Source organism: Porites lutea, chromosome 13 (genome assembly GCF_958299795.1).
Source record: "Porites lutea chromosome 13, jaPorLute2.1, whole genome shotgun sequence".
Lineage (NCBI taxonomy): Eukaryota > Metazoa > Cnidaria > Anthozoa > Scleractinia > Poritidae > Porites > Porites lutea.
Window position 1 is genome coordinate 12,336,911 of NC_133213.1, and position 10,108 is coordinate 12,347,018.

The 10,108-nt window shown below is 38.6% G+C and overlaps 1 protein-coding gene across 2 annotated transcripts; it reads right to left on the reverse strand.

Moving 5' to 3' along the window:
- Positions 1-502: 502 nt before the first annotated feature.
- Positions 503-9,825, reverse strand: LOC140922917 (rabenosyn-5-like). 2 transcript variants are annotated; one of them, XM_073372964.1, is made up of 9 exons: positions 9,464-9,825; positions 8,949-9,049; positions 8,779-8,842; positions 6,671-6,832; positions 6,420-6,546; positions 4,709-4,766; positions 4,062-4,132; positions 3,350-3,436; positions 503-2,269 (listed from the first exon to the last, which is right to left on the reverse strand). In XM_073372964.1, exons 1-9 carry the CDS (start codon positions 9,741-9,743, stop codon positions 1,732-1,734), a joined length of 1,488 nt encoding a protein of 495 aa, XP_073229065.1. In that variant the 5' UTR covers positions 9,744-9,825; the 3' UTR covers positions 503-1,731. The 2 variants fall into 2 exon arrangements, with proteins under 2 accessions (XP_073229065.1, XP_073229066.1); XM_073372965.1 differs by lacking the exon at positions 3,350-3,436.
- Between the last annotated feature and the right edge of the window lie 283 nt (positions 9,826-10,108).

Genomic DNA, 10,108 nt, shown 5'->3' on the forward strand with positions numbered 1-10,108 from the left:
ACGCTGTTTTACATTCCTGTAAGCAGACAACTCCCTCAGACGGCCGCAGACAACTTCAGGGATTAAGAGTAAGATTTCAGCCTTGTTTTTAAGCTTCCGTAAGCGGACACCTGAAATGAAATCTCATTCGCCTCTAACGTTTTATTTTAATAAATCAACTTCATATCGCTATTCGTCACCATGAATTTATATCAGTTTCAGTGTTGTTTCTTCTTTTTTTATTCAGATACACGCCCGGTTGCACTTCAAAACTCCACTTAAATTTTATGCTTGCGACTGAATCACAACGATGTCAGAACAATAGCTAAACACAGGCAAACATTTCTAATGTTTATGTGCAATTGGGCAAACGCCCGTAAGAGGCCATTTAACAATCACCTCCTAGCTCCAGTCACGGTTACCTTTTTCACCTTCCATGCGCGGAGAGCTTCCACGGTAGCTTTACACTATGACTTCGAATGAAGTGGAACTTGACACGTCTTGCCAATCATGCTCAAAGTAGTTTCACTTGGTGGATTGACATTTTATCGATTTGGAACCTAATAAACATCCTTTGACCGCTTTGACGAGACCAAAGAAAACGCACTATAAAGCGTTGCATTCTCTCACAAAACCTTACAACAGTGACTCATTTACTACAGTTTTCACACGAAATAGAAACTAATGTTAGAAATAGATTTATTTTACAATACAATAAGCGTTACTAAAGGAATTTTTAACATTTTTTACAACTTTTAAAAATAATATTATTTGCATTATTTATTTGCAACGACAGCTGAGCTTTGCTAAGTAAAAAATATGGAACATGATAAAACACAGCTTGCTCCTTGTCGCTAAGACCGTTGGCGAGAGAGATACTGTTTTATTGTAGCTGAAGTTTATCGCTTACTGGAACGTTTACACCCACAGTTGGATCAAGTAGAAGAGGCCGTTTTGTGAACTTGCGCGGATATTTGAACAAGACGAACTTTGCCTAGAAATAAAAGTTATTTAATAAGAGAGAAAATTCCAAAAATGAAAATTCCACATCTCGGCGAGTACACAAAACAAAGAATACTGAAGAAAAACGGTGCTCACCTCCATCAGAGCCGCCATTGTCAACACTAACAAAGAGCGACATAACTTTTTTCACCAATTTGGCAACGAAGTTGACAAAAGCAAACAAAGCTCTACATTTCTTCTCAGGTGGGTTGGCAACAAAAACTTTTGACATTTCCATTTAAAATCGTCGAGATATAGTTTACGACAGGTTTGAACCTATGATTTGCTATGTTTGAGAATTTTTCCTAAAACTCATTAATATAATTCAAAATGGCTAAATTCGTCACGTGCATGAGTTTTGAAAACCAATGAAAACACAGACGAAAACCACACGTGTTTTGGATCACATATGAAAACCAAGCGTGGTTTTCATCTGTCTTCTCATAGGACGTAAAGACCTAACTTTTGCGCATGTTACCGCTACACCGGCATTTTTCGCGCATAAATTGACTCGTCAATTAAGTCTTTAATTATTATTTAATTATAATATGTCCCCAGAACATGGCTATGCCTAGTAATTGAAAATATGTTTTATATAAAATTGGCTCCTTTTTTCCTATTAAAATTTGACCATCTTTTCTCTGCATCCTGCAGACCTGTCCTTTTCAGGTTGAATTTTAATATCTCAAACCGCCGAGTATAAAATAGAAAGCTGTGGATATTACTGCAAATAGCAAAAAAATATTAATGCTATCTCCCTTGATGCTGTCTCATGTATTCTTCTTCTAGTTCCATTAAGTTTCTTTCAAGCATTTCAACCTCATCTAATTTCCTTTGTTCCTTAGCTTGTCTTAGGTAACTCTTAATAATGTCTATTTGCTGAAGCATGGGGTCTGGGGATGAGCCTTGGGTGACACGCACTGGGCCCCAGCCAGTTCCTTGTATAGAACCTGGAGACGACTGTTGAACATTCATTGGTTTGCCTGACGGCTCATTTCTTTTCAAATCTCCACTTCCCTGTCTTTTCTGCTGCCGAAGCTTTGTCGCCTGCAGCCGCTCTTGCATGGCTCGTTCCCTCTGCGCCTTCTCCTCAGCAGCCTTCCTTGCGAGTGAGCTTGCTCTTTCCTGTTGTAGTTTGTAAACTTTCTCCACTGATGGTAAGTTTGGCAGAGTAAACATGTTTTCCTGTAGGTACCCTGTGGCATAGGCCCTGATTCCCTTTTGCAGTTTCAGTGTATGATGGCTGGGTGGTTTCTCATCTTGGGTACCCAAGGCTGCTATCTTTTTACTGAAGATTGCAATCAGAATAAGGGGTTTAAATACGTGTTACCATATACCACGATCCAATTTCAAAATCTACAAGCACGGTTAACATAATCAGTGAGCCACCCATCAGCCAATGAGTAGCCAGGAGACTGTTGAGCACGGTTTAACTTAGTTCTGGTTTTAGATCAACATTTACATTGATCTAAAGCGCAGCCCAGTTATTTAAACAGCCAACCGAAGCAAATTCATTGTGCCTGTTTGCAGTTCTATTCCTGCATTGCCAAACACCTCTAAATCATAATTTTCTAGGGAGGGAGGTGCGACGGGTGCGACACAGGCAACAGAGGTCCACCTTTTTAATGATCAGCGATTTAAAACAAAGTGAAGTAGGAGTATTGTTCTATTCCAATTTACTGATTGTGTAGTAAAATTGAAAATGCTGCAAAAGGAGTCACACTGAGCCTGACTCACCCTTTCCAGAAAATGTGTTTTAGCCTTCGTAAAGTATAAAAAGGGGATTTGGTGTGTCTACAAGACATTTTTTCATTGCGGAATAAAATACCCTTCAGGATTATTCACAGTGGTCAAAGGTTGTTAATTAAGTTTTATTATCAGTATCCCGGCCCAGCAGTGAATGACGAGAAACAAGACTAGATTTTTGTTCCCTCACGCATCAGCTGCTTATTTCAAAATGGAGGTAAACTTCCGTTATCGAACAAGGTCGAAGGTTCGGAGAATAGTTGTTGTATCATGTGTTTTGTGGAGAAATGTTTTTTATGGCGACATTTTTTGTTGCTGAAAGTATATAGGTTTCACCACACCATATTAGTTTTAAATGCATTTCCAGCCATTTCAGAGGGCTTAAATTTAAAAATTTACGGGGCAGCATGCCCCCGGACCCCCCTAGTTGACTCAAGCTAACGCGTTCGAAGGGCGCAACAACTAAAGCCCCTCCCTCCCTTAGAGACTTGCCCCTTCGGCCTCGTTGTGTCCGTCTCGTCGTTGGATCGCACCTCCCCGTAAAAAAACCTGGCTATGGGCCTGGGTTCGAAATAAGTTCATCCTTAAGAAGGAAGATCACATTTCTATCTATTTAACATACCTCACTATATCAACTGATTCATACATCTTCAGTAATTTAGCACGAATATGGGCAGCTTCCTCCAGGTCATATTGGATTTCACCTAAACTGAAGATAACTTTCTTTTAATCTGACATGTTAAAAAGACTTGTTGTTGTAGCAAAGAACAAGTTCCACCATAGCCTGCTATGCCGGCGTTTTTATGGGGGGATGGCAAGAGCTACTTCTTTATGTTGTCATCGTCACAGCCGCCATCTTTGATTTTGTCACCGAGGATGATTGGGAAGAGTAGAAATAGGAACCCTAAGGGCACGCATTATGGTGACCTTTTACTCACTCTAACCCTTCAAGTCAGTTAATTATTGTTAGCTGGAACTGGTGTATGGCAATCAGACATCGCTTCATGACTGCAATGGACAATAATTGTCAATCATTGAGGACAATAATTTTCCTCCATTGTTAAATTATTATAATAATCATATTAAAATAAATAAAAAAAATTACATCATTCATAAGACAAAAAACAATAAGTAACTTGAAGTTTCGTGTGCTGTCATAAAAATTGACTTGTTGCACAACAATAAGTGTTGTTGTCACAACAATATCTGGATTTAAAGACCCTACCCCATTCCCATGGAACATGGTAAATTGGTGAACACTCTTGTTCTACAGATCTGATGAAAAACCCCTCGCCTCTTGAGTTTCCAATGACACAGTTTTCATTGATACTTACTTAATGGAGTCTGCCATTTTCATGTAAACAGGTTGTAAAGTTTCTGCCTCTGCCATACAACTTTTCATTTTCTGTAGAAACAGCATTAGCATAACTAATTTAACTACAGATGAATATATTATAGCATTTAAATTTATTTAGTACTTTAGGTGCATGACTTAAAGAACAATAATAATAAACAATTATTGGATGAGGTTATTGTGATGCCAGGAATAATCAAGGTCAAGGTAAGTGTTATCGGCTGAGCCGAAGGCCAAGGTTGATAACACTTACCAAGACCTTGATTATCTAGGATATCACAAACACTAAATCTAATAATTCTTTTATTATACATTGTTTTGAAGAAAATGACAACAAACGCACCATCAGAAGGAACCTGAATTGATATTGTTATTGGAAATCATGCATTGTGCACGCAACCTACAGATTAGTCAGTTAGCTGTAGGCTCTTAGCCAATGAGATGACAGATAATGAGTACAATGTATAATAATTGTTCATGATTGCATATCAGCCAAAACAATCTTTGTCAAAAGTTTTAAATTACACCCCCTCATCTTATGCGGCAGACTTTTCATTTAACATTACCGGTATGTGAAGACTAACGCTTATACTTCAGCTGACAAATATAACTAATGACATTTCATACCTCATACAGCTGGACAATGGTCGGCTTTGTTTTCTTTTCTTTTTCCTGTTTGTCATACCTTTGGGTCAGGGAAAGAACATAATGTTCAGGGATGTTTAGAAACAGCGATGGTTTCGGCAATAAGGATGACAAATAAGTAATGGATTTGACAAGCAAAACAACAACTCTGCATGTACATCATAATTTTTAAAATATTATTTCTTAGTCATCACTTCACAACATCATTGTGGCATACTTTCATGACAGGATGTTTTGTTGAGGATGTAAAAATCATAACAAAATCTTCTTTCTCCTTCTAAACTTGGGTTCCACCCCCACTAATTAAATTCCTGGCCCCAATTGCTCAAAAGGTGGATAACGCTATCCACTGGATAAATATCTTTCCAGTGGATAGTGCAATTTATTGGTTTCACTAAGACTTATCCCCTAAATAGTGATTTATCTGATGGATAACACTATTCAACTGTTGAATAACCGAGGCTTGGGAAATTTACCTAGTACATTGGACATTTTGAGTGTGTTGAAATAATCATAACAAATTATGAAAAAAACAAAGAGACTTTTTAAAAGTGACATTACTGCTGTCATTGCCGTCATTGTTGTTAAAGGCCTCTAACAATGTGATGAAGTGGACCTCCTCCTTTCCCTTCTCATGTGGTATATATACAATGTATACAATAATTATTATTGTATTGCAAAAGGCATAAATCAGTTCTCAAAAAAGTGCATTCTATCTCATTATTTTAGTCGAAGACAAAACTCAAGGCTGGAGCTCCCACTTCCAATATTATGCACTTAATAAATAGAATTTCTAGTATCCATTTCCCACGAACAATATCATCCTTTCGCTAGCACACCCCACCACTACTCAAAAAAAATCCCTGCCTACTCCATCTGTATCCCTTAAATCCCTGCTTACCCCCCCCCCCAAACACTTACCCACCACATCCATATCGTTTCTTATTCAAGTCTAACCCCTTCTTAACTGAGCCCATTACTACCTCATACCACCCATATCACTCCTTTCCCAAGCCATAGCCTTTCTCACTATAACGGCAGCCATAACCGAGCCCAACCTTGCCCTTTATCACACCTAGGTCAAGAAAGTTGATGAAAGTTGACACAGTAGTTATAATAGGAAAGTACTTCAGTCAGTTAAGTAAGTTACAGTCAGGAGCGGTTATCTAAACCACTTCATTGTTGCCTACAACAGAAGGGCATACGATCTGTTTCCAAGTGAGACACAACACTAAGATGCAGACACATACACCAAAAGAAAATTAATGTAGTGTGACCTAAGGATGCTGCTGATCCACGAAAACAAGATGGAGCAGTGTACATGTATAAGATTGCTGGTGAATGCGGTTTTAAAGTAAACATTAGTGAAACAGGAAGATGGATACATGAATAGATTATTAACGAGCACAATTTAATAGGGATAATTTCCAGCGGTTTCTGAACATGCCAAGAAGACAAGGCATTATCCGTTCAGGGACAATGTTTAGTTTTGAGACACCATTCCAGACCCCATTCTAGACATCATTCATCGGACTGGCACTTGAAGGTGTCTGTGTTAGAGACATGTCTACCTGATACAGTGTAAATAGTAAAAAAATGACTGAAGAGTGACCATTTTAGTAACGTAACCATCTCAAAGAGGTTTCTGTTTTTAAGTTGTCTGTAATTATTGATATTATACGAAATGATATACCTTTCTAAGCAATCCATGCAAGCCTGACATGCACGAATACCAGCTTCATCAGAGTCATCTTTTGCACGCCCTTTTGATTTGCTAGGAAGACTTTGTGAACCAACTTGATCCAATTTTAATATAGAGACTGAAAGGCAAGTTTTTGTTCAATTTTTAGTCGCTTTATCCTCATATTGCAGCACCATTGTGGAGACAAAAATACTAACTCTTAATAAAATATTGTATTATTATCATTATCAGATGCTGATTACCTGAAAAAGTAACAGACACAAAAACAGAGCATTTGCCACACATTATGCCACCACACAATCTGCAGTGATGCCTGCGCCGTGCAACATTGAACTGTTTTTTACAGAGATGGCAAAACTTCACTTCACTATCAGCTATCCAGGGGACCAAACTTCTCTCCAAGGCTGAAAATACCAAATACAATAATAACTAACAAAAACTCCTGATAGCTAATAGCAGTATGATGAATCTCTCTGAGATATTACTATGGCTGTGAGTAGATTATTTCTTCACAAATGTTAAGCCCCATGGAAACGGACAGAACATTGTTGGATGTTACATGTTGTGTCTGTATGCAAACATAGTTGCATGTTGTTGCATGTTGTTGGGAGTTGTTGTGCAAAGTCTGAAACTGGTCAAACTTTTAGCTATGGCAAACAGACACAACGACTCCCGACAATGTGTGTTGGGAGTTGTTGGCCAACAGTGTTGTACCCATTTGCATGGGGCTTTAAAGATTAAAGCCATTTTCTGTGAGAGGGTCATCTACTTGTGAGGGATCTCTGCGTTATTTGCAATTCAATTATCTTTGAATTTCATTTATTCAGTAACCAAAAGTACAAAGGGGAATTGTCAATGACAAGATGAATATCTCTGTTTTTTTGTCACTTTAACTTCTTGTGATTCCTGTTCATGTACTTCATAATGTTACAAAATATTAGTTGCATATTGTTAGTTTTATGAGGGGGGCATTGGGGTATATTAGAAACCGCAAAACCGAAGAAAAAATTCGGCCAAAACCGCAAAACCGCAAAAAAATTCGGCCAAAACCGAAAACCGCATACAAAACCGTCAAAAACCGATACAATGGTGACAAGTGGGGCATACAGAGCAAACTAAACTAACACTAATTTCACCAAAGTATTTGTGAATGTCATGGACTTTGTCTGAAGCCTTCGTATCTTTTTGTGTCTGCTTAAATCATAGGCTTTGTTTCTGCCGCTCTCTCGAGCCCAGACTTTGCAGCTTAATTTCTGAAAAGCCGCTAGTTATGGAGCCTAGTTAGCTTAGGAGAATTTGCACACAAGTCCTCTTTAGAATTGCAATTTTTCAGTCGCAAAAAGCTATAGCTCTGGAAACTTCAATCGAAAATCTCTAATCGAACATTACCATTTGATAACTCCCCTCCTCGTAAAAAAACACAACACAATCCACAATTGCTTCTTCCGTTGCTGGCGCGGGAGGCATGTTGGAAGCCATAGCTCGCAAACTGACCAAATGGTCACCCTGGTCTGCGAGGTCAAAGGCTCGCCGGGCGTCAAGGGAGACGCTTGATCCCCTACCATGACATTTATTTTGTCACGCATTCCTCTTAATAACTTTGGCGTTTCGCGGCTATTCGAGATTAAGTGCAGCTCAAATCGAACAGAAACCAGAACCCAAAATAGGACAAAATAGGAAAAACCATAAACCACATCGGGTACCACAACCGAAAACCGCTAGTACTTTTCACGAAAACCGAAAACCAGATGCTAAAAATGAAAAATCCGCAAACCGCAATGACCACCAAAACCGAAAAACCGAAGTCTTTTACAACAAAAATCGAAAAACCGATCTAAAAAATAACCCAAAACCACAAAACCGCAAAACCGAAAATCCCAATGCCCCCCTCTTTTATGGTTAATGAAATCCTTACTTCAGTGACTTGGTCTTGTTCTTGTATGATCAAAGCTGGTTACAAATCGCATCACCAGAATAAGCTATAGACAGAGTTTGACTATAATGGGTACATGATGCATGTAAGAGGTGTTTGCCCTCATACAGAGAATGGTACCCAACTAAGCCTGTGTTCTAACAAAAGCTGCCTAGTGCTCTGAACTTTTAATATATAGCATGCCCAGCATAGGACTAAGATCTTCTAGTCACCCAAGAGCCAAAGTTGCACACCACAGGTCCCCAGGCCCTGCTAGAGTACAGCCCTGGACTAACAACTCTAAGGAGCTGGAAGAACAATGAAATGTTGTTGCATAGTGATCACTAGACTAAGTGACTAAACCAAGAAATATTTCATCAAATGATCATCTTATAGAAGTGCCTTTGAGAGAGTTAACCATGGCCTGTCTTTACTCACATTTTCGTCCCTGTCTGGCTGGTAATGCAGGGGAATCCAACACATGTACTCCTGACCTTAAGAGCTGCATGACAAAACACAATTACAGTTAACAAAAATTTAGGAATTTTACCATAAGAGATTAGTAGCCAAGAATACACACAGAAGCACTGTCAGTAATACTAACATACCTTTTCAAGTCTTATGAGAATTTTGTTAGTTTCTACAACAAATCTGTCAATTTCTGCATCCCTTCTTTCCCTAAATTCTCTAAATCTGCTCCTTGAAGTACCTGTAATAATGTAAAGAGATTTTAAAATATAACAAGCTAGAATTTTGCCACAGTTTGCTCAAAGTCTATTATTTTCACGTGTGAAGATGTCATGTTTTCGCGCGAAAGTTCACCTGGTATTTCATTGGTGTTTATATAATAAAAGCCTACTATTGTATTAATCATTTACATCTGTTTTTATTTATTGTATTATTAAATTAAAAACATACATTTATTTTAGATTTATTTTTGAAGAAATTTCAAATAACAAAAGACCAAGAAGTTCAGAATCACAGATCAGGTTCACAGTGTAGCTGGTCTTTTTGGCAGTGCCACAATTTTGATGCTTATCACGAAAATCAACCATTGCAAGGGTTAAATGAAGCTTTATAAGTAGTTTAGAGTTTAAATAAGAAAATATAATGCAATTTATACCGAATTCTTGGTGGTCCCACAGAAAAGGGTCTACTCCTCGAGTAACAAGGCCTTCGGGAACGTCATCCTCGGATCCAGTTATTATACCGTCCGTATCAGAACTGTCTATTTTGTCCATGATCTTCCTTTTCGCCTTTCCAAACATCCCGCGTATTTGACGAAGAGTGTCTTTATCATCAGAATGACTTTCCTCGAAATGTTTTTGCAAAATCGACGCGCTTCTCAGATCTTTAAGGCACATGGGACAAAGAAATCCTTCTTTGATTTCGTCGGCGTCCATTTTGAGGTGTTTACCAGAAGGCACGACTTTTAAAAGTTGTTTCAGTCATAAAATAGCATCACCTTACTTCCGCCATATTGGATTTGGGTTTACCTGCACCTTAGGGAATTGTGGGTAGAAGGGAGCGCCACACCCACTTTTAAGCGAAGCTCTCGAATAATTGCTGCGGAGCGACCGAAGGGAGCGAGCAGCAACATAATCAGGATTTAAAGGAAATATATAAGGGGCGACGAATTCTCGAATTCATCACTTTTTACCACAATGCATTGCATTTAACCACACTTTTTACCACAATGCATCGCATTTAAGCAGAGTGCATTGCGCCACGAACAACTCAAATAAAAACACGGGGAAGTTCGGTGGGT